This window comes from Rhinolophus sinicus, linkage group LG06 (assembly GCF_036562045.2).
Source record: "Rhinolophus sinicus isolate RSC01 linkage group LG06, ASM3656204v1, whole genome shotgun sequence".
NCBI lineage: Eukaryota > Metazoa > Chordata > Mammalia > Chiroptera > Rhinolophidae > Rhinolophus > Rhinolophus sinicus.
The window spans coordinates 142,198,685-142,224,269 of record NC_133756.1 but is presented as its reverse complement, the minus strand read 5'-3'; the positions used below and the strand labels follow the sequence as shown (position 1 = coordinate 142,224,269).

The 25,585-nt window shown below is 31.8% G+C and overlaps 1 protein-coding gene across 4 annotated transcripts in view; it reads right to left on the bottom strand.

Annotated features, from left to right (window-relative positions):
• Positions 1–25,585, bottom strand: part of ELP4 (elongator acetyltransferase complex subunit 4) — a 213,965-nt gene that overhangs the window by 171,200 nt on the left and 17,180 nt on the right. For 3 of the 4 annotated variants that reach the window (XM_019738520.2, XM_074336168.1, XM_074336166.1), the window contains exon 3: positions 20,179–20,300. In XM_019738520.2, the coding sequence (XP_019594079.2) occupies positions 20,179–20,300 (122 nt within the window). The remainder of the gene's footprint in view (positions 1–20,178; positions 20,301–25,585) is intronic. The other variant, XM_074336167.1, reaches the window with a different exon arrangement.

Below are 25,585 nucleotides of genomic sequence, written 5' to 3'. Positions count from 1 at the left end.
ATTAGCAGGTATTTGAGAAAAGCATCGACTAAAGAATTCAAAGACCAAAACAAACAAGCAGGAAACAGAAACCATGCCAGAAACAGATAAAAACTTCAAAAAGAATAACAAAGCAATATTTACTATATGATATGGTGTATAAAAAAATAAAATACTTCAGTAAAAGAAAACAATCAGAAAAAATCTGACTTTCTAGAAATTAGTAAGAGCAGATTTGAAAATAATTGACCATTAATACTAGAAGATCAAGTTGGTCAAATCTCTCAGAATAAAAGAACAATGATGATGATAATGATAGCAATAATAATGAAAAAAAAAATCGCAGTAGCTAACATGTTGTAAAGTGCTTTCCAACTGCCAGGCACTATTCTAAGCCCTTTACACAACAAACAAATTTAATCTTTAAAACAGTCTTAAGAAGTAAGTACTATTATTAAACCCATTTTATAGATGAAGACATTGAAGTACAAAGACTAACTGTTGAAGGTCAGTCCTGCTGTACCATTCAGTCTCTTAACCATCATGCTGCACTGCCTCTTAGAGAGACAGAAAATGAGAGAGAGAAGAAAGTATTTACAGGATTAGTCCAGTACCTTGACTAATCAAAGAAATAATCTAAGAGAAATTTCCAGAAATGAAAAACAGCAGATTTTAGATTTAAAATCCTACTGTGTACTCAAACTATAAATGAAAATATACATACACCAACATCGTAATTCTAACATTTCGGGACAACAAGGAAAAAATAAAGCCTCTGAAAAGCTTCCATGGGTTGGGTAAAATAACAGACCAGGAATATGAATGTCATCAAACTTGGTAACAGCGACACGGGACTTTTTGGAGAGAAAGTTATTTCCAGCCTAGTATTCTGTATATAATCAAACTAATGTTAAAAATGAAGGTGGAATGAAGACATTTTCAGACATGTAAAGTTTAAAAATAATCTATTACCTCACACCTACCCTCCATCTCTATCCACTCTCAAGTTACTAGAGGATGTGCTCTACCAGGAGCAGGAGCAGAGCAAATGCTGGGATGACGAAGGGAAGTGCCAGAACAACAGCTGTGCAGACTGCCTAGAGAACAAGCAGTCCATTTGGAGTGCGAGGACAGAGGATTCTAGGGAGAGGATGCTTAAACACGTAAGCGCCATCAACAAGCCAGGAAGAGTCCTCATCAGGAACTAAATTGGCCGGCATCTTGATGTTAGACTTCTAAGCCTCCAGAACTGTGAGAAAATACATTTTTGTTGTTCAAGCCACCCAGTTGATGGTATTTTGTTATAGCAGCCCAAGCTGACGAAGACAGATTTTGGTACCAAAAAACGCACAGAGCTGTTAACAAATACCTAAGTATGTGGAAGTGGCTTTGGAATTAGATAATGGTAGAGGCTGGATGAGTTTTGAGATGCAAGTTAGAAATAGAGATCTCAAGGGCGATTCTAGCAAGTCAAAGGTGGAAATAAGGAACGTACTATTGGACACTTGGATTTCCTTGTAATATGGTGGCAAAGAACTTGGCGGAACTGTGTTCTAGTGTTTTGTGGAAGCTTCTAGTGTTTCACTTCTAGTGTTTCACTGCTTGGCAGCAATGAAATTGGATTTTTAGCAGAGGAGATTTCTAAGCAGAGTTTTGAAGGAGTGGCTTGATTCCTCCTTACTGCTTATAGTAAAATGCAAAAGGGGAGAAATGAATTAAAGAAGGGATTGTTAAGCAAAACGGAACCAGAACTTGATGGGAAAAAAATCTCAGCCTATCCGTATGGCAAAAAATGAAAACACTTGTTCTGAAGAGAACAGTGAGGGTGTGGCTGAACAACCATTTGATAAAAGAGATCCTGGGTGTGACACATGGACTTAATCAGCCATCTCTGCAGAAGCGAGAATAGAGTTGGAATTACACCAGTAGAGACAAGATTGGTATAGTTTGAACTAAAGGGAACAGACAAGGATGGATGGAATTAAGGAAGGCTATTAAACTTCTTGGATGTTATAGGGCTTTTCATTGAGCAATTTGGCTTCAAAATGAGCTAACCTGCAAGAAAAGGGAAGAAAGACTCCAACTGTGTGTGATTCAGGGATCATGAGAGCTGCCATTCCCACCACAGACCCAGAGTACACAGGCACATGAGGCAAGGCTGTCTCCACCTTATTTTCAAAGGGTGGGACTCAGCAGAGCCATGTAGGGGGTGCCCTGCCCAGACAAGGGGCATGATGCTGACACTACAGAGGGCCTAGAAGGCGGAGCACTGAACCAAAGAAATTTATTCATGCAATTTAAGACCCAGTGGAACTTGCTTTGCTAAATTTTGGACTTGCCATAACCTCTTCTTTCCTTCAGCTTTCTCCCGTTTGGAATGGGCATGTCTATCCTCTGCCTGTCCCACCATTGTACTTGGAAGCACATAACTTGTCTGGTTTAACAGACTCACAGGTTCACAGCAGGAGAGGAATTTTCCCTAAGGCCGGATCATACCTTAAGTCTCATCCATATCTGGTTTAGGTGAGAATTAGATGAGACTTTAGAATTGGTGATGGAATGAGTTAAAACTTTTGGAGCCAGTGGGCTGGAAAAAAATGCATTTTGCATACAAGAAGGACATGAAATTTTTTTTGGGGGCACAGTCTATAACATAGTTTCTGGCACATAGGAGGCATCCAGGAAATGTTTCATGGAGAAAGAAATGATGGCTAGAAAATCACTATTTCTAATCATTTCCCAATTTCTGGGCCTAGATGTTTAACTGCCTTCTGGATATTCTGTCTGTATTCTACCTGAATGTTCAACTGCATGTCAAACTCAAAGTAGACTACATCAGGTTATCGTCTTTCATTCTTCTTTCTCCTCTTCTCTCAGCTCCTCCTCCTCTTTACTTTCTCTATAGTTATTTTCTCATTCATGCAAGATTAGTTAATTCTCTTTCCTGGCTCCTGGCAGGATGTATCCATAGCACTCTTAGTTAACTCTTTAAATAACTCACAAGAAAAATAATGTGACTACCCTTTGAGCTTTATTTCACACTATTCTCTTACAAAGTGGACAATATGTGCTTACTCAGGAAGTCCTGAGATTTCTAGTTCCAAGTCTTTAACTGTTGCTGTTCCTTTGGCTTAAAGTTGTAACTTGTACATTTGGATATTCAATAAATATTTACTTGATAGAAATAAAAAGATAATTCATCTTAGCAGGGATTAGAAACTAATTCATTACGAACACAATTTTCATTGAAATAATAATAGTACCATGACCAAAAGGGAATGAATTCATGACAATATAGCGAGGGCATAACAAGAGTAGACCATAGATTAACAAATTTTAAGAGAGTAATAGAGGTTATTAAAAACAAAGAACAGAGGGGGAAAATAGGGAAGAAAAAGAACAATTCTAGCAACTTTTTTCATATACACTGACAAGATGAATCTAAAATTTATATGGAAACGTAGAAGCCCATAATAATCAACACAAGTTTGCCAAAGAACCAAGTTGGGGAACTTAAAAATACCTGATTTCAAGTAATTATAAAAACAGAAAAATGAAGTCCATGTAAGATAGATATATGGTTCAATGGAAGAGAAAAGAAAGTTGAGAAAAACACCTGAATATTTAATGGGTTTTCTACATAGGTCAAGGCAGTTCAATAGGGAAAGGATAACAACAAATTCTCAGAAAATAACAAAGGAGAAAATCTTAGTGGCTATGGGGTACTCCAGGGGTCAGCAAACCATGGCCTGTAGGTCAAATCCAACCAGCTACCTATTATTGGAATACAGTTATGCCCATTTGCTTAGGAAGTATCTATGGCTGCTTTAGTGTTACAGTAGAACTGAGTAGTTGCAACAAAAACCATATGGACTACAAAGCCGAAAATATTTACGGTCTAGCCTTTTAAAGAAAGTCTGTTGACCCCTGGGTTATTCAATGTTTTTTAAATTGAACAAAAACATAGCATGAAATATAAAACAAAAAATTGAGACAAAAGTAAAAAATAATACTCTTGAAAGACACCATTGAGACAACAAAAAGACAAGCCATAGAGTCGGGCAAAATATTTGCTGAACATCTATCTGATAGAGGACTTGTATACAGAATATGAAAAGAACACTTACAACTCAATGATAAAAACACAAACAATCCAATAAAAAATCGACAAAAGTTGAACAGACACTTCACCAAAAGATATATGGATGGCAAATAAACACATGAAAAGATGTTCAACATCATTAGTGATTAGGAAAATACTAATTCAAACTACAATGAGATATCACTACATGTACACTAGAATTGTTCAAGAAAAATTTTAAAACTGGTAACGCCAAATGTTTAAAAGGAAACAAGTACCTGGAATTCTTATATGCTGCTAATGGGAATGCAAAATCGTACAGCTGCTTTAGAAAAGATTTTGGAAATTACTTTAAAAATTGAACATTCACTTTCAATATGACCCAGGAATTCTCCTTCTGGGTGTTTACCCAAGAGAAATAGAAATATATGCCCATACAAAGACATGTACATGGATGTTCAAAGCAACTTCATTTAATTATCACAGTGGAAACAAGTCAAATGTCCATCAACTACTGAATGGCTAGTAAAAGCAGTAAAAGGAAGAAACTCTACTGATACACATAGGAACATAGTTAATCTGAAAAGCACTGTGTTAAGTGAAAGAAGCCAGATACAAAATACTATATACTGCATGATTCCATATATATATGGAATTCTAGAAAAGGCAAAGTATAGAGATTGTAAGCAGATGAGAGGCTGCCAGTGTCCAAGAAGTAGTCAGAGGAGAGTGACTGCAAACAGGCACATTTCTTAGGGGACAGAAACATGCCATGATTTTGGTTGGTAGTTACACACCTGTATACATTTACTAGAACTCACTGAATTGTACGTAAGATTGGTAAATTTTATTATATATAAATATATATTAACAAAGCAAATGAGAAAAAACCGTATGCATAAAATAAAAATGGCTCATTACATATAGTATACATATGCATATTTTTGTTTGGAAGAATTCACACCAATCTCCTAACAGCAGTTAACTTCTTTAAAGGTGGGAGAAGGGGGATGAGTGGGATTTGGGCCATGTGACTTTATCTGTGATGATGTAATAATTAGAAAGAAGAATGTATACTGTTAAAACTTAGTTTTAAAAATCAAAGAAATAATAGGGAAAAATTTCATGGAGCTGATGAGATAGTTTTTCAAATTGAAAAGATGTACTAAGAATTCAGTGGCTGAAAGGAAAAAAGAGTCATAAAAACATTAACATGCCCTTTCACAATTCCAGGACTAAAGGTAAAAGCCTAAAAGCTTTAAAAGAGGAGGAAAATATACTGCTTACAAATGAAAATGAAATAGATTAGTATCAGACAACTCCGCAACCCTGGGATTTAGAAGATCAATGTCTTCTAAGTATGAGGAAAACTGATATTGAACCTAGAATTCTCCATCCAGGAAAATTACCTATTGAGTGTAAGTACAAAATATGGGCACTTTGTAAAAAAGCATATAGTGTTTCAAAAGCTTACCTGTCACAAAACTTTTCTGAAGAAATTATTTGAAAATATAATTCAGCAGTATAAAAATGGAATAAAGAAAGGAGGTAGAAAGTGTAAAAATAAAAAACCGGTAACACCTTAGTAATAAAATGAAGACATATATGTGTATATATACCACATTTGCTTTATCCATCCATTGATGGACACTTACGTTGTTTCCCTGTCTTGGCCTATTGTAAATAAGACTGCAGTGAACATAAGGGTGCAGCTATCTCTTCGAGAATATGATTTCATTTCTTTTAGATATACACCGAGAGGTAGAATTGCTGGATCATATGGTAGTTCTCTTTATAATATTTTGAGGAACCTCCATATTGTTTTCCATAGTGGCTGCACCAATTTACATTCCCACCAATAGTGCACAGGGTTCCCTTTTCTCCACATCCTCTCCAACTTTTGTCTCTTGTCTTTTTTATGACAACCATTCTCACGTGTGTGTAAAATAAAATTATTGTTTTATTTTCTGGCTGATAGAAGATATACCTGGGGTACCGATCCACATTTCAAAATGTGTTATCTTAAAATGTGTATACATTTTTTTGGCACCCTATGTATATAACAAATTTTTATCCCAATATGGTGTAGATAATTATTATTATGCTAGTAATTTACACAGTTAAAACCTAGGTGAATATTTGATTGCTCTTCAGTGTTTTTATCATTCTTTTAGCCAGAAATATGGACGAAAGTTACAAAGTAAAAAATTGGTCCACACAAAGTAAGAATCACCAGTAGTGTGGTTTTTAAGTTTTGTGAATTAGAGAACTCGATTCTAAAGCAACAGTGTCAGATCATCCTATATAATTCTCTGACAAAAAAAAAAAATCCATTATATGAAAATTCTGTCTTAATGGTTCCAGTTCTACTATTCAGAATTCACGTGAAAAGGAACGATTTAAAGATATACCAAGAAAATATATTTTGGGAAAGAAAGAAGAAATATTCTGGTATTTTTGTCTTCTAATATTCAGAAATTCATTATGTAAGTTTGTATTTAGTATGTTGTTATATTTGTAAGCCCTATGGTTTCTGAAGTATGCAATTAGCTACCCTGGTCACTGTGACTCACTGGCCCTGTCAGAGTGATCATTGCTATAATCCTTACCATTTGTTGCAATGTCTGTAACTAATCTAAAATTTGATTAATGTTTTGATAAAATTTCTATTTCAAGAGAATGCTAAGAATAAGCTCCTTAATATTCAACTATTACAGCTGTCAATCACAAATCTGGATCTTTCTTCACACTTTTGAAAGACCCCCATCTTTGATTTCTAACCCAATGCAACAAAGAACACATCATGTGGTTGCCATATCCCTGTTTCCTAAAACAAAGAATATCAGATTATTGGTTCTTTTCTGCAAGGTGGCACTTACAGTTCCCATATATTTAGCAGCAAGGATCAGGAACAAACAAAAATGAAAAGCAGGCTTCATAAATTCTATACAGAAGATAGGATGGAAAGTATAAAATTTCTCTTTTAATCAAATGAATCAGGTTAGATAACATGAATAAGAAATTGGCACTACCTTTGGACAAAAAACAACTATTTATTCTACTTAAAAAACACCTTTATGAAGCCAAATTATTACAAACTTCCAAAACCAAGATCTACTTCCGGGTGTAAGTATATCTATTTTTTTATCAGAAACATTTATCCGTGTCGGTAAGATAAATATATTTATCTGTAATGTATTTCTTCCCTTTTCAATTCATACCACTCTGTGCTTACTGCTATACCATTTTGTGGTCTTTGTTTTGGCAGATGCACAAGCAAAATCTGACTCCAACAGTTTGACCCTTCTCACTTTTTATGTTCTCTAGGGCATAATAAAACCCAAGATACAATCCCTCAGCAGTTAATGAAGCTTAACCTCCCACCCTCTTAATTACCAATGCATTACACCAACGATGGGCATCACACTCCTTTCGAAGCTATTTTACAATTCAGCAGAAGTACTACTGAGCTATTATGTAGCAACATAATCCATGCAGCATGATAAATCCTTCTTAAAAATAAAATCTTTTGATCCTCGCAGGTTTTGGTAACTGTATAATTAATACTACTTAAGCATTATCCATGTATCAGTAAGTATATTATATTGTATCAGTAAGTGTATTGCTTTGGTGACTTTGGTTGTTTGATTTTGGGGGGGGACCTTTATTTTCTGAAAGTTAGAGAAACAAATGCGAAGATATTATTGATTATCACAATATGAATACAAAGTACTCCAAATATCTAATCTGAATATCCCTATATTAAAATTACACCCTTCACATTATCTTCATTTAAATATTTAAAACTATGGGGGAGAGGTGACTTAATTGTTAAAAGCATTCAGAAATGTAGATTGATTGCATGCAGTAAGTCAGAAGTCTGGGGGTAGAGCTGATGTTACACAAAAACGTTTCTAAAACTCATAGATTTTAAGATCAGTAATTTGTGAATTAACTTATTTCCATCTGTATTTCAAACTAAATTCAGTATAGATTAGGGAACACAGTGCAATTTCAGATTTTTTTCTTGAATATTAAGGTGGAAAAATTGCTGATGTTACAAGAAAGGGTGAAATTGGTATAAAAACATTATTTTAACTAAACTTCCAAATTCAGCTACTGACAGATGATGCTTTTAATTTTGCAACTACGTCAATTACATGAATCTGAAAAATAGAAAATCAAACCACTGTTCTCAATATTTTTCCATTGATCCTTATTATATTACTCTTTAATATGTAAACCAGATATGTAAATCCAGTGTTTAGAAGACTGGAAAATCTCTCAGTTTTCTTGACTGAGAGGGAAGGAGAAAGATAACTTCAGGAAATGGAAGTCTATGCTAGAACTATTCAGAAATGAAGGGAAAAGTGTTGCACTAAGTAAACAAAACTTTAAATAATACTATCTTCAATTAAATGCAAATCATAACCTATATTAAAATATTACATTCTAAACCATCATATTTTTAAGAGCATCAGTCATAGAAGGATCTCAAAACAATTCAGACATGTAATTAATCCCTGAGTCCTCCCGCAATCTAGTAGGGAGGTTAGGCAAATGAGGAAGACGCAAATTTAAATTCCCTATGTAGGTCATAGCGGTATGCCTGCCAATACCATAAACAGCACTTCTTAAGTCTTGGCCACAGCAGCCATATGATTTTAAGACTGAATATTGATGACACTGACTTAAAAGTTTAAAGAGAAATGTACCGAGTTTCTTGGCATTCTGATATTATTAGATTCCATAATTATTTTCTCACTTATGTAAAAAAACAAAACTTCCAAGCGGTTAAGAACAAGTCTACATTAATTTTATCAATTTTCCTCAATATATTAACTCAGATTCTGAATTTATATATTTTATATATCAAACTTTATATATTTTATATACCAAAATACCAAAGTTGTATTACATATTCCTTTAAAACATTCTCTGTATACTTCACAACAAATTTCTTAGAAAGCTTGAAATAAGAAATTCCATGTTTCTACTTACAGAGAAACAAGAATGCACTGTTGGTATCTATTAATATTTCCAACCATAAAAATTGGAGTTTTCCTTTCTAGGCTCCTGTACAAAGCAAAGTTCATATATGGTATTAAATGCTGTCAATGTTTAATATGGTGCTAACTGCACGACCAATAAAACTCATACTCACAGAGATAATATAGTTAAAATGAAGAGAGCTACTAATTAGGTAATGACCATTGTTAAAAATACGTGAACTCCTGCATGTGTCTGTATGTGTTATGTGTACATACACTGGGGGTGCCAAAAAAATGTATCCAAGTGGACACTTTGGTCAGCGTTGCTCAGGCAGTAGTTCGCCCAATCAGAAGTGTCTGGATGCTGATGGTAACCACTTTTAGCACCTCCTGTAATTGCAGAAGTCAAACATGACTTGTATTCAGCTTTTGTTATTGGTATACATTGAGTATTACAATTTTAATAGCTTTTTCCTTCTTAAAAAGTGTACACATTTTTTTGGCACCCTCTATATATAGTGTATATACACATATATTATGTGTATCTCTTTATCTCTATATATGACTAGTTACAGAAAAAATAATGCATGGTGAACAATGTGGTCCATGTAATAGAAAATATATTCATTACAATATATTTTGTGAAATGTTTTAAAAAGTGGGCTAAATTTTCCACTTAATCACAGGTATTATCAGGTTTAGTTAGTGAGATAATGTGCAATAATTCCCTTTAGTAAATGTTTACTGTATAAGGGTATATATTAACCTGTTTTTAAGACAACATGATGTATGAAAATCTATGTTAAGCAAACAGTTTATGCAATAATTATTCGAGTTATAGAAGGATTTTTATATTGGTATAGAATTTCTACAAAATTCCTTTAAGTATTAAGTGTCACTATTGAATATAAACAAAAAATTTTTCTAATAACTTGATAAAACCAAAACATTTTAAAATATAAGGTGTAGCTCAGTTAAATCTCTAGCTCAGGAATACACAAGTGACTGTTTTTGTTAGCTGTCGTACTTATTTTTCCAAAATAAACCCACATTATGGAAAATGTCACAAACAAAAATCCTTAGTATATTTGGGGTACTAAATGAAATTGGATATCACTTTATTTTTACTGAATTTGAAGGTTATATTTTGTAGTACATTTGGTGTTAATAGAACAAAACATTCTCTTTCTGCTCATTGAGTAGTGAAAAGTAGAGACAACTGGAAAATAGATTTTCTTTAATTTCTATAGCACCCTATATGTTATAATGTTTTAAGAAATACAAAGCTAAGAAGTTTCACTTCATAGTCTTAGATCTATTTTCTACTTCCAATTTAAGTCTTCAGTATAATACTACCTACCGTTTTTGAAATCTAGCACAGACTTTTACACACACTATATATAGACACAAAAACTGTAGTAAGAATACTTTACAAAAATCATAAGCACATTTCAAATGCCTCTGATCATTAATATTCCATAATATTAAAAGACGGATGTGGTGAACTAAGGCCACTTTCTGCAAATGCCTGTGAGTCTCTGATGAACAAAACTTAAAATTTCAGGAAAGAAACACTGGCCAAAGATAGAATCACTCCAACACTAGCAGGAGAGATAGCCCTGTCTTCTTTGGGGTTTTCATGTAGTAAAGTTATCCTTTTGTACATAAAAAATCTTCACAGACTGTGCTTAATCTATGACCCTTGATGGTTTGCTGCCTTTTTAATGGGGTAATATGTTAATTTGGGGAGCTGATGAAAAAGTGTTTCTTTTCAGTTTTAACGGCTCTGATTTTCAGAATTTCAAGTTATTTTTCACTCCCAAAAGGATTGAATACTTTCTTCCGAATACTTTTTCTGTAAAATACTTTCTTCTGTATTCAGAAGAAAAATGAACTCTGTTTCGCATATTCCCATTTCTGGCTTTGTGTGGCTTATTTTCAAAGAATGATCAAGTTCCAACATTTTAACTTTTCTTTTGAGCATAACAACAACCATCAAGTATTTACAACCATTCATTTACTAATGAGTTCAAAACAACATTTTTGAAAGTAAATGTGAGGTGTGGAATAAGTGTGCTTTCAGATTTAGAAAGCAAAACCCCCAGATATTTGATTTTTAATTTGGAACTCTGGAATAAGGTAGCTAGGATGTTATCCCCATCTTAATACGAAAAGTTAAATGACTTGTGCAAGGTCCTACAGCTAGTTAAGTATTAATAGCAACATAGAAATTAAAATCAGATTCCAAATATATTTCACCATCTTGAGGATAAATATGACAGGCTATGGCATTTTTGGTATATGACTTAGGTTACTTTTCTGTATGCAAAATTCCTTTCTTTTGTTGGTTTAGCACATACATCAATGCCAAATGTGTATTTATTTTCATGTTATACAAGAAATTATTCTCACTAGCTAGTGACAGAGAAGTGGGTTTTTTCCTTTATGTTTTTATGTTATCTTTCATTTCCTTGTTGGAAAATAAGGCACAGCCATCTTTTAAAAGCTGGCTACAAATGTAGGTCACTGGAAGCAGTACTGAGCTTTTGCATATTTTTTCTTAGTCTTTTTAGTTTGCCAAAGAAGCTCTAACTGTGGCTGCCAGGCGAGAACTTAGAATTTTAAATAAGCTCTCATACTCGTAAGTAGCGAGGGGGAAAAAAGAAGAGTGAAACCCTGGGGTCAAATAGCAAATTCCTGGTCCAACTGGCACTTCAGAGATGTAAGTACTGAAAAGTGTATAGATAGCCTGATAATTTTCGGAACAAGTAAAATGTTGAGAAAGAAATAAAGGGAACATATACTGATTATAGTGCTGCCTTCATAGGGCTCTTGTAATATTTGTACTTATACTATGGACAAAAGATAGACAGTGACTAAATAGTTTTGATAGGCAATACAATAAATATTATGTAGGCTAGAAAAAGTAAAAATATTTGGGGAAATGTGTTCTTTATGTTATTGAATATGCATAAAGTTTGCAAAGTGGAATGATAGAAGGGCCAGAAAATAATTTTAAATTATTTATAACATGATGTATTGCTTTTGTTCTGAACCATTTTAAAACTACAACTTTGGAGATGAGTATAATAAAAAAAAATGTTCAAAAATATACTTGGCCAATCAAGGGGTATTTCTTTAATTTCATTCTTGTAGCTCTCTCGATTTTGGCAGAACAAGGAAAACAAGACAGACCTGAGATATTTTTGTATTCTATTTACTTAGAAAGACCAAACTGTACTACAATGTACTAAAAGCAAACACCTGACCACTTACTGAATTCAGACTTCTAATTCTTTTCCATGATCAGTAAATAACAGATGGAGGACAAACAAAGATCTAATCTTGACACCAATTGGCAGAAGAAACAGAAATATTTTTAACAGAAATTTAAACTGTATGTTGTTTAGCAAATACTGTTTCATCTAATTCTAAATCAATTGTTATCTCTGATCTCAATTATAACCAAAACATCAAATAAAGTAAAACAGACATGATACAAAGAGTAAGATCTTAACAAATTAATTCAATATTTGGGTAAAAGATTGTTTTTTTTTGGGATATAAAATAATGCTTTCAAATTATTAAGATACCATTTTAATTTTTATTTATGGATTTGAAATCCATAAAAAGAATTCTAAAGATGTTAGTCTAAATTTTCATACTTCCTTACTAAATATCTTATTGCTATATTAATTCATCAAATATTATATGGTTCATTTTAAATGAATTATTACTCATTCCAACAATTAATGGGTTATGATAAAGTGAATTCATTTTCATTATGAAAGATTTTCTCTATATTAAATATACCAAAATTCATTGTAAAGTTGAACTGTTTACTAGTATGCTTGATGTTAAGATATAGTTGTAATACTCCTGCTGGTAACCATGCACTTATCCTGGGTACATATTTTTTTTTTAAAAAAATACAACTTTTAAGCTCCTTAAAAGAATTCTAGCCTCCCACTTTGTTCTAACTGGGGCTGATGTTGGACAGTATTTACTGTATATAATAGATAAAAAGTTAATGCAAAATGCCTAACCATTAAACTGTACACCTGAAACTAATATGGAATGTCAACTATAATTAAAATATATATATAGTCATGGGACATAAAGTACAGCATAGCGAATACAGTCAATGGTATTGTGATAGGTATGTATAATGTCAGAGGGGTGGTAGACTTGCGGGGGTTATCACTGTGAGGTGGGTAAATATGTAATCAGTATGTTGTTTTGCATACCTGAAACTAAAAAAAAAAAAAAAGCCCACAGCTAATATTTTAAACTTAAATAGGAAATTAAATTCAAATTTCAGGAGAATTGACACTTAAATAATATTAAAATTCTCAATCCATAGGTCTGGTATATTTCTACAGTTATTTAAATCTTCAATTTACATCATCAAAATTTTATAGCTTAATGTGCATAAACACTTGCACTTGTTTAATTTATATTTCAGTATTGATAATTTTTGATGCTATTTTAAATAGTATTTTGAAAACTTCAGTTATAATTCTTTATTAATATGCAGAAATAAAATTTAGTTTAGAATATTAAAAAAAGTTAATGCAGTGAGTCAAGAATTAATCCTTTGCTCTAGATATTCGATATCTCTTCCTGCATTATATTACCTATCTGGCATGTCATCACTAAAATATATTTAAAATTAAGTTTTAAAATTGACTTTAGTATATTATGAAATAGCATTTAAATTTACTTCTGAAAATCATTTTACTTTAATTCTATAAATAGTAACACACATCATATTGTTAAAATTATGAAAGGGATATAATAGAAAAATATTAGCATTTTCAAGTTCTAAGGAAATGTTTGTGTGTATACACAATTTTTTATTTCATAAAAAAAATCAGCCTATTTACTGATAAGTGTTTAAATATTTTAACATAAAAATGTAATTTTTGATATTTTAGAAACTATTCCATAGAAAGTTATCATGGAGAATACTTACCACTATATTTCAGATGATTAAGGAAATTGTCTTAGATAAAACATTGAACTGAAAAATACTTACCATATGTGTTTTTAAAAGCTTGAACTACATCATGTATATTGTTCTATAGGATTTTCTAAGGGGTGTACTTTTTCAGCGTTACATCTTAATGCTGACTTCCTGAAGGAGCTTTGACTATAATAGGCACGAATATGTTTTCAAAAGATGATGGATAAATTGCTGGGTGGTTATATAATATACCACAGGCAGCTGATGGGCTTTTTATCCTTTACTTGTCTTTTAGTTATATACAGTTTTAAGATAATTATGGTCTATAAGATTGTCTTTTCCCTTTTCTTGTACTAGCAATATTTGCTTTGGTTACAGGTTCCAGAAATCCCCAATCATACATCATAAAATTAAAACTAAGCAATTACAGCATTTCCCCCCAATACTGTTTCTCTAAACACTGTTAATGCCTTGGTTTTGGTCAGCCATTGTCGGGGTGTTTGTTGATACAAATGAAGATTTAAGTATAACTCTGAGTTTGGCACAGTGAAACCCTGACTGAATATGTAGAAAAATCTATTTATCCATACAAGCATTTAATATCTCAATTTAAATTACAAATGATATTTTATTCATTCTTCTCAGAGAGATACTAAAAACTAAAACCTTTTTCTATGCACTGGTGTTATGAAGAATATGAATAATTAAAATTTTTATCAGCCATAATTTTCTATTTCAGTCTATTCTAAACGCACACTAACTGGACCACATTAAACATGTATATGTTAAAACAATACTTCTGTACTTTTTAAATAGAAAAATGAGAATGGCATACAATTTTAAAATCAAATATTGTTTTACTTTTAAATATTAAACACGTAAGAAATATAAAATGACAAGATTGAGAATTTAAGAATTACTGATGAGTAAAAAAGATTCTATTAACTCAAAAACTACGTATTTTCAGAGTAAAGCTGCATGAAATATAAGAACATAATCAGATTAAAATAGTTTAAACATAAGTCATTAAATAATTGTTTTATGTAGGGAAATGTTAAGTAAGCATATTATTTAGCATGTAAAACCTTTAACTACTTTCATTACTCATCTATACAAGAGGTTTTAGTTAAAAGCAAATAACAGCATTAAAATCAAAGAAGAGAAATTTTTCCTGGGCCTCACACACTCAACTTTATTGCTAAATTAATATTTAACATCACTGAATACATTATTGATAGATACTTAATTGTCATGTAAAGCAAACTTGCTATCCAATAAAAACAACTTGTTCTAGGCTACTCATTATTAATAGATGAATGAAATATATTCAGCACTGTCAAATCTGCAATGTTACATAAAGTAAATCTAATTAACTTTTGTGGCAGCAATTATAATGTCTTTGATAATATATTCTAAATGCACAAGATAAAGTACAATAGATCTGATGACACCAGAATACATTCTTCAGTTGAAAACACCTATACTAGTCCAGAGCAACAGAAACCTTGAAGACATTAAAATGATCAAACCATTTTAATCTGTATTTCCCTTGAAATATAAGAAGAATTTAAGTACCAGGAGCTTGACTAGCATGTTGTTATAAATTGGATCTCAGTGATAGTAAAAATTCAAATATGGGAAAGTGAAGTAAAATATCTGTCAACATTGAAACCAATATTACTTCTTTGGAAGAAAAACCCCCACAGGTATATCAATCACTGGGAATTTATTTCAAGTAATCATCTTTTAAATAATATTTAAGATAATAGGAAAACATCACTAATGGTTTCTTTCAATTCTTTACTTCCAATAAGACAATCAGCATTTACATGTAATGTGATATAATTTTCATAAAAGAAATTCTAAGTCCAAAAGGCTGATTTAACATTTTTTTGGCTGAGATAACCTTCATTTAGATTTTTTTTTATGGAGCAGCAGTAACTTAAAAGTATTCCCACATCTTTGAGGTCCAAAGTAATATACTCTTATTTTCAAATTGATATAAAATAAATGATAATTAGCGTTACACTATTTAGAATAAGGTACTTGGAGGATGACTTAAATACAGGTTCATTGGGTTACATCAATATTTGGATTTAATCATTAGGCCTATGGTACTCTAAACTTAGAAATGTTGGTATTTACCAGGTAAGATGATTTGTTTCCATTACTTTTAATTTTCAAAAACTGGGAGTCTTTATATGAAGACTTTTAAAGAGGTAGATGATTATGAAAGTTTTAAAGGAATCAATTCCTTGAACTTCAACTTTCACAAATACTCAGAGGAAACTGACATCCTAGAGAATGTGCCAATGCAGGTTCCTGTTTCCCACCTCCTTTCTTTTTTTTTCTTTTTTTTCCCCAAATCACCCTTTTCTCACTTTACAAATGAAAGATTTACTTCTCAATGCCCAGGTATAAAAATCTCCAGAGCACCAAAGAGACAATTCAAAATACCTTTTTGGTACAGAAAATTTAAATGCTCTACCAACTGGGGAAATCATTTTTTTTCATTGTTTTCAGCTAAGTTTTCGGTGGACCTAATAGACCAGACAAATAATTTAAAATAATTTATGATAACATTGTGTGATTTTTGTGTATATATACAGAAAAAGTTTAAAAATTGAGGGACACTGCAATAACAAAACTCTTCCTATTCTCTTTTCCTCAATTATGAAAGCTCAATCTGCAAAATTGAAAAATATGAATAGAATTGATGCTGAATCCCATCCCATTCTAGCAATATTTATCTACTAATACGTCTTAATAAAGCAATGTAGTGTGAATTTTTTTTGTCTATTGATACACTGCATGCAACATGAATTGTAATGACTGAATTGAGAAGAAATATTTTAACAGTCTTTTGAGACAAGAAGTTTAAAATAAATTTAAATATGAATTTTTTTGTTACAGCAAAACCATCACATGGTTATTAATATTTTGAATACAAAACATTACATTCAGACAAAAATCCTAAGAGGAGTGGAAGAAAAAAATATGAATTAGAGGAAAAAAGGACTGATGTAAAATTTCCAGATTTAAAGAAGAGCTTGCTTATGTATTTACTTCTAAAAATAATGATGCTGACATCAAACTGCTGTTATTTAGATTCTGTTGGATACACTTCACTTAAAAGACTGATATAAAAGTCTTTAACTAAAAAGGCAATATTTACAGTAAAATCCTTTGCAAATAAATAATCTCATAACTAATTTTTAGATAACATAGTACACAAGTAGATACATAATTAAAAAAAATATTTTTAGAGGCAGGAAAACAAAAAGGTGGGAAGATCATTGTACTTTCTACCTGGAAAACTGATCAAGATATAGGATGTGAGGTAATGATCATTTAATAGAGATTAACAAATAAATGTGAAATGCCTTATGTCAGTTTCAAATGTAATTTTTATATTTTCAGTAAAGTTGTATTAGAGTTTTCCAGAGAAACAGTAACAATAGGATGTATATATGTATGTATGTGTGTGTATATATGTATATATACACATATATGTAAGTATATATATACACACACATACACATATATACATACACATACATAAGTATATATAAAAATGTATGCATTTTATATATATATGTACTTACGATGCATACCTAAGTACATATATATAAAATGTGATCTATCTACACAGATACACAAACACACACAGACACACACACATATATGTGCATATATATGTGTGTACATATACATATACATATACACACATATATATATATATATATATATATATACACACACACACACACACACACACACAATAAGATTTATTACAAGGAATTTGTTCACATGATTACGGAGGCTGACAACAGACCCCAGATCTGCTGGGTGAGTCAGGAAGCTGGAGAAGCAGGAGAGCTGATGGTATAATTCCTGTCTGAATGTAAAGGCTTTAGAATCAGGAGAACTAATGGTGTACTTCCAATCCAAAGGCTGATAGGTTCAAGACTCAAGAAGAGCTGATGTTTCAGTTTCAATTCACAGGCAAGAAAAAGCTGATGGCCAAGTTCAAAGGCAATCAATCAGACAGGAGGAATTCTTTCTTACACAAGAGAGGGTCAGCCTTTTTGTTTTATTTGGGCCTTCAATCGATTGGATGAGGCACACTCACTTTAGGTAGGGCAATCTGCTTCACTTAGTTTACAAATTTAAATGTTTATCTCAACCAAAAATACCCTCACGGGTACAGTCAAAATAATGTTTGATCAAATATCCAGGCAGCGTATGGCCCAGTCAAGTTGATGCATAGAATTAACCATCACAAGTCCACCCCTTGCCAGTTTGGTAACCACACATATCTCCTTAAACCATACTTAGGCTTCACATGACACTAGTAACAAGGTCATAACTTGGCACTCCTAGTGCTGTCTCCTAAGGTTGTCTGGAAACCTTGTATGCGTAAGCCAGGAAAGTTATAGGACACATCTCAGGAACCACTGTCCTTTATTTTATGATGATCAATGAACTAAAAACTGTTGTTTCATTTTTTGGTTCTGTTTTTAGTTGTTTCGGACACGAGGAAAAATTTGGGTCTTATTAATCAATCTTGGTCCAACGTGCAACTTTTTAAGAGTATATTTTTTGGCTCTACTTCTGTATTTTTTTCTACTATACCTTAAAATTTATCTCTGAATAAATGTTTGCAGAATTTAATTAGTTGCATAGATGACCAAATATTTTCAGAAAGCCTGATGAAAAAGTAGTATTTCTTTTATAACTTCAAAATCCTTCACATAATCCAAAGAAGATATGTAAAGTATACTGTGATTTTAACAGTAACGTGTATGAATTCAAGGTACCTCAGAAAGGTGTCAAGGATTAGTTTTCAAAAAAAAAAATGTAGTCCTCCAAAGCAAAATGTGGAAGTATATATATTAGGTTTTAACATTGGTTTCTAGGTTGGTGGAGGCAAGACGGTAAAATAAAACACTTTATTTTAAAAAGCAAAAATAGGCCTTCTTGCTCCTGATCTGGTAAGTAGTTGTATTTTCTATATGGCTACAAAACTGTGTGGTATATAATCTTAGTCTCAGTCTTTTGTGGAATGTGCTATGAAGAACTTGTATAGCTTCGTTACGTTACGACAATGATTTTGGCCTTACTCCACACTGATCCTAGCAAGTACAGTACTGTGCAGAAACTGACCTAGAAGATTAAGGCCAGGAAAAGGAACAAAAGAGAAAAACATCAAGAAAATATCAGGGAAGCTAAACAGCAGAAATAAGAATGAAGGAAGTCATTTGGAAAATTATACAAAGAGTTCTCCTAGGGATTTTATGATGGTATTATTTAATAAGCAGAGTCTGATCCACACGAAAAAAATCATGTTAGATTTGAGCTCAGTATTACAGTGACTTTTATGCATGGCATAGAAGTTTGTTGGTATTTATTGATAGTTATTGTAAATTAGTATTTATTATGCTATAAATTATTTATAAATGACTTAGTCATTTGCCATTTGACAGACTATGCACAGAAATGAAAAAATCCTATGGGAAAAATAATTTTAGATTATGAATTCTATTCAAACAATAGCTTAAATTGAGTTTCTGTTTTGGACAAAGAAATTAAGAATTCTGAAAGTCAGAATTGTCCTCTCTGAGGTAACAGAGTGCTTTGGCTTAAAAAAGATATAGTATCTCAATTCCATATTTTATTATTGCATAGTGCTTGGAAGAGAGTAATTTCTGGCATTCTCAAAGCAAAATAGTATTAATAAATGAGTACTTCTAATTTCTGTACCTTTCTTCTGATTTATACCTTTGGGATACTAATAATATAGTATCTAATTATTATCTGTAATTGTTTTTCTTTACCTAACTTTTTACAGAGTTCTTTTATTATCATGACTATAACAATATATTTATTGCCAGTTTTTAATAGCTTATTCATATTTTCCCCATTTCTGACATGTTTTAAAACAATTGTCAATAACACTAATATATTTAAAAATGAAACTATATGTGCAAATATATTTGATACTTTTCTTTGAGAAAAAAATATAGTATGTCCCACTAGGGCATTTAAATATAATTAGTATGTATACAAACATATTATCTCATTTACATATATAAACAATATATTTTCATAAAATGTTCAAAATGCAATATTGAATGCATAGAATATACTATATTCTATACCTGTAAAATTTTCTCTGGCTCTTCTTTTGCAGATGCAACCAACAAAGTATGTCCATTGATGATTCCTTCTGCCAGGAAATACTTGAAGAGCAAAGGAGAATAAATATTATATTTATCCTCTTCTGTAAAAAAGAAAAAAATTAGTCAGAACACTACCATATACCAAGCACACTCAGCTGGTTTTATAATTTTTTCTCCTTAAAACAAGTACATGAGGTGGGGCAATATTTGTATCTTCTGGAGGTACAGTTAGATAGGCTATGAAACCAGGTAGTCAGTGGGAAGTCGATACTTTTAATAGAGTCTTTCGGATTCCAAATCATTCTCCATCTACTATTCCTCCTCTATTAGCTACAAAATTTACAGAGTTATGTATGATTATATCAAAGGAATCAGAAATTTTTTTCTTTACTAGGATATTCCCAGGCACTGCACCGCTAAAATGGCCATTACTAACAACCAACCAGTTTATAAACTCACACCTCATTTCTTTTACATCACAATAATAAAGCACTTAGTGTATGTAGCCTGATGATTAATATTTATATTTGTAAAAATAGTATTATTCCTACATTCTGGTTTTGAGTTTTAAATTCAGTAATAATCTAAAATCAAAGATTTAAATTTGATAGTTACTAAATTTGTACTAAATGTTTTCCTAATAAATACTCCTTTTACCTTTTACTATTCCCTCATCCTTCCTTTTTTCTGAATTTTAATGAAGAAATGATGACTCAGGTTTTTTAGACAAAAATGTGTTATATGTTTGAGATTCTGTGACAGAATGACAACTTGAATATATCTTTATTCTCTTAAAATTACTGATAGCTACATGCCTATACTTTTATATCAGCTTTCTTTTCTTTAATATTTTGAACACAACACAAAGACAAGAGACAAAGGTAAATTTATTGCATTATCTAAACAGAGGGTAACCATTATTAATTTATTCAACAAATATTACTGTATTTTGCTGTGTAATGTGCTCCCGTGTACATGTATAAAGAGCACCTACATTTTTTGCCCAACGTTTCAGGGGAAAAAATCTTTCATTTTAATTTTTTTATTCAAATTTTTATTTGTTTACATTTAGGTACTTGTTTCTTTGTATATAAAGGAACTTTAGTATTTATTTTTTAACATTATGGTACAAGAAATTTTATGTAACAAATAATTACAAAACACAAGAACAGATAAAAAGTACAAGAAATTCTATGCACCGATAACAAATTTATGACATTTATGTATCATAGAAGGCCAAGAACTCTGTTGTTGCAAGTTCATCGTAAGTTCAACAAAACCGATTATCGTATTCTAGGGTATTATTGTGCATACGGATATCATTATTGATTTCTAGAGTTACAATTTTAACTCATAAGCATAAATAAAAGAATTAAAAACATTTACATAGATATGGAATTAGTACTGCCCATGTATAATGCGCATCCTTATTTTTCCCTCACAAATTTGGGCAAAAAAGTGCACATTATTCATGGCAAAATATGGTAATTGAATTCCTATACTATGCTAGATATCACTAACATTTGTAAAAATCTTACTATTAAAAAATATTCATAAGGAAGTTTGAACTTAGCACTGTGCATTAATCAATCTCTTGCAGCTATAATCATAAAACCTGGATAAAATATCATTAAAAAATAATTATTTGAAGGCATTGAAAAGCAATAAAAAGCAGGCAACAACTACAGCAGTTTCCTTTAGAAAGAGTGATCATGACATGTAAGAGTTTCAAGATTATGTCTTTTTTTGCCTAAGAGTGTTCCTAACCTCCCTTAACTCTGGTGGCATTGACTCACATCTTTTCCAGGTTGAGGTGGCAGAATACAGGGTTCAGTACTGTCAAAACAGCTGAACATTTAGGGGAAATTTTCTGGAAGAGAGCTCCAGAAAGTTTTACCAACTATGCTCAAATCCATGGTTGACCACTAAGCTATGCATGACTTGGACAGCAAGCAGGAAAAAAGAGAATAGGACTCTATAATGTGAAATTTGCATATTTGCTGCTCCTTTGAAGGTATGCTTTTCCAAATCTGAGAGCAGAGTATTGTATAATAGAAAGCTGAGTCTATTGACTTGAGATACCAAAGGACAGAACTCAAAGTTGAGGATCATAGAAAGTGTGAGTCCAAAATCTGAGTATAAATTTTGCGCAAATATTTGGCTGTTGAGTAAACTTTGTGATGGCATGGGACAACCCAGTGTGATCAGGCTAAAAAAAGCAACATCTGAAAACTGGAAAAATTGGGCAGAAATATTATCTGCTGCATAGTATACTGAAGTGAGTTAACAATTTAACCCCAGGCAAGTTAACTGTTTATTAAAACAAAAAATTAGAAATCCTCAGAAAAAAACATAATGGAATTCAGAGTCATTATAATACATTATTTTCAAAATTCAGATTTTAACCACAAATTACTGAATATTACCCACACTAAGGAAAACACTACCTACAGAAACTGAATCCAAATGGACTCAAAGTTGGATTTAAAGACTTCAAAGCAGCTATCATACATGTGCTCAAAGGGTTAAAGAAAAGTACAAAGTATTAAATGAAAATATGGTATCAATAAGTAAATAGACAAAGTATCAACTTAGAAATGAAAACTCTAACAATGGACCAGATGATATTTAGAGCTTAAAATCATGATTAAATGAAAAATTTACTTGGTGATCTCATAAGTAGATAAAGATGGAGGAAGGAAAAAAATAATAAACCTTAAGACAGAGCAACATAAATTATGCAATCTGAAGAAGAGAAAAGTAAGAAAACTGAACAGAACACCAAATACGTGTGGACCAATATAGAAAGTCCAACAAATGTTTAATTGGAGTCCTAGACACTGCAAGACAGAATGAGGCAGAAACAATACTTAAAAAAGTGATGGCCAAAAATTCCCCAAATTTGATGAAAATATTCAGTTACAGATCCAAGAAACACTAGATAAATGTGAAGAAAATGACTAGAATAAATGTGAAGAAAACCAAATCTAAGAACATCATAGTTAAATTGCTAAATCACAAAGATAGAGTAAATCTTGTGTAATACTTCCATTTGTGACAACATGGATAGATTTTTGAGATTATCATGCTAAGCAAAAGAACTCATAAAAAAAAGTTGAGAACCGTATGATTTCACTGATATATGGGATATAAAACTGAAAGCAACAAATGAACAAGAAAAACAAAGGCTCAAAGACACAGACAACAGTTCAGTGGTTACCAGAAGGTAAGGGGGAAGGAGGCAGTGGTAGATGAGGGTAAAGGGGATCAAATATATGGTGATGAAAGGAGAATGACTCAGGGTGGTGAACACACAATGCAATATATAGATGATGTATTATAGAATTGTACGTTTGAAACCTATATAATTTTACCAATCAATATCACCCCAATAAGTTTAATAAAAAACAAACAAACAAAAAGAGTAAATCTTGGAAGCAGCAGGGGAAAATAACACATGACATACGAAGGTATAGTAATACAATGAACAATTGACTTCTCACCAGAAACAAGGAAGGCTGGAAGAAACGATTATATTCAAAGAGTTGAAAACAAACCCAACTTAACCAAAAGTTCTAAGTTTGAAAAACATAACCAAAAATTGAGGTAAAATACTAATTTCAGATAAGCAAAAACTGAGGCAATTCATGGATAGCAGACTTGTATTACAGGTCTCTAAAGGCTAAAGGAAAATGACGTAACATAATAACTTGTACTTACAGGAAGGAATAAAGAATACAAACAGTGATAAATACATGGGAAACTATAAAACTGTGATTTTGTATGTATGTATTTATACATAGTATATATGTATGTATGTGGATAAATTATGTTTTTCTTTGAATTTCTGTTTAAAGCAAACTTGACAGAACTAAGGAAAGAGATAAATTATACTTGGAGATTTTTATCATACATTTCTTAGTAATTGACAGAAGAACTAAAGAGGAAAATCATTAATAGAAAATCTGAACAAGCCCATTAACCCTTAATCTGATTACATCATATAGTTCCAGAATACTTTCCTTTTTCAGTGCATCTCTAGAATGTGCGCCAAGATAAACCATATGCTAATCCAATAAACAAGTCTCAATGTACTTTAAAACATTAAAATCTTACAGAATACGTTCTCAAATTACAATGGTATTCAACTAGAATTCAATAACAAAAAGATTTTTAGAAAAACTCCAAATATCTTCAAATCAACATACACATTTCTTTTTTTTTTTTTAATTTATTGGGGTGACAATTGTTAGTAAAATTACATAGATTTCAGGTGTACAATTCTGTATTACATCATCTATAAATCCCATTGTGTGTTCACCATCCAGAGTCAGTTCTCCTTCCATCACCATATATTTAATCCCCCTTACCCTCATCTCCCACCCCCCACCCCAACATATATATTTCTAAATAACTATAGATAAAAAAAATCAATAAAAAAGAAAATTAGAAGATATTTTGAAGTAAATGATTATAGAAATACAATGTATGACACAATTTGAGGAAGAGCTAAAACAGACCATAGAAGAAAATACATAGTCTTATTTAGAAAATCATATAGGTCAAAACAATGAGCTAAGTTTCTTTTTTTGTTTTAGGCTAAGTTTCATTGTAAAAAGCTAGACAGATACGTTCATATATTAATTAAAACACAGGAGATGCAAAGAAATAATGAAGAGGAAAAAATCAATTAATGAAAACCTGGACCAAGAAAAAAATGTAATGTCAAAAGCTGATTTATGAAAAGATCAATAAAACTGATTGATAAATCTCCATCTACATTGATCAAGAAAAAAGGAACAAGACACAAATTATCAACATTGAGAATGAATACAAGGTGTGATAAAAAAAACTACAGTAAATGTTTAAATTAAAAATATTTATTACAGTAAAAGACACATTGCCATTAATCCTCCTCAAAATACTCCCCCTTACTTCTAACACACTTATCCCATGGTTCTTGCCACTTTCTGAAGCAGTTCTGGAAGCCTTCTTTTGTGAGTGTCCTTAGTTGCGCTGTCATGGCTGCCTCAATGTCCTGAATCATTTTGACTTTGGGGAAGAGCCAGAAGTCGCTCGGTGCCAGATCTGGTGAATAAAAACACACCATAATGTTTTTATTTGACAGAAATTGCCATATAGCAGAAGCTATGTGTGACATGGAATGTTGTCATGATGGAGGATGATTTATACAACACTTTAAAATATACCTTTTCTCAACTGTAGCTCACACCTGACTGACAGCACCAAACAAGTTGAAACTTGTCACACACTGTTAGTAAGGTTTGACACGCCACTTCCCATATTGAAGATCTCTCCCTTTCCATTGGATGGCACTCGGCAGTAGCATTCACTGTATTTTGTGATCACAACGGGAAAGGTTCCA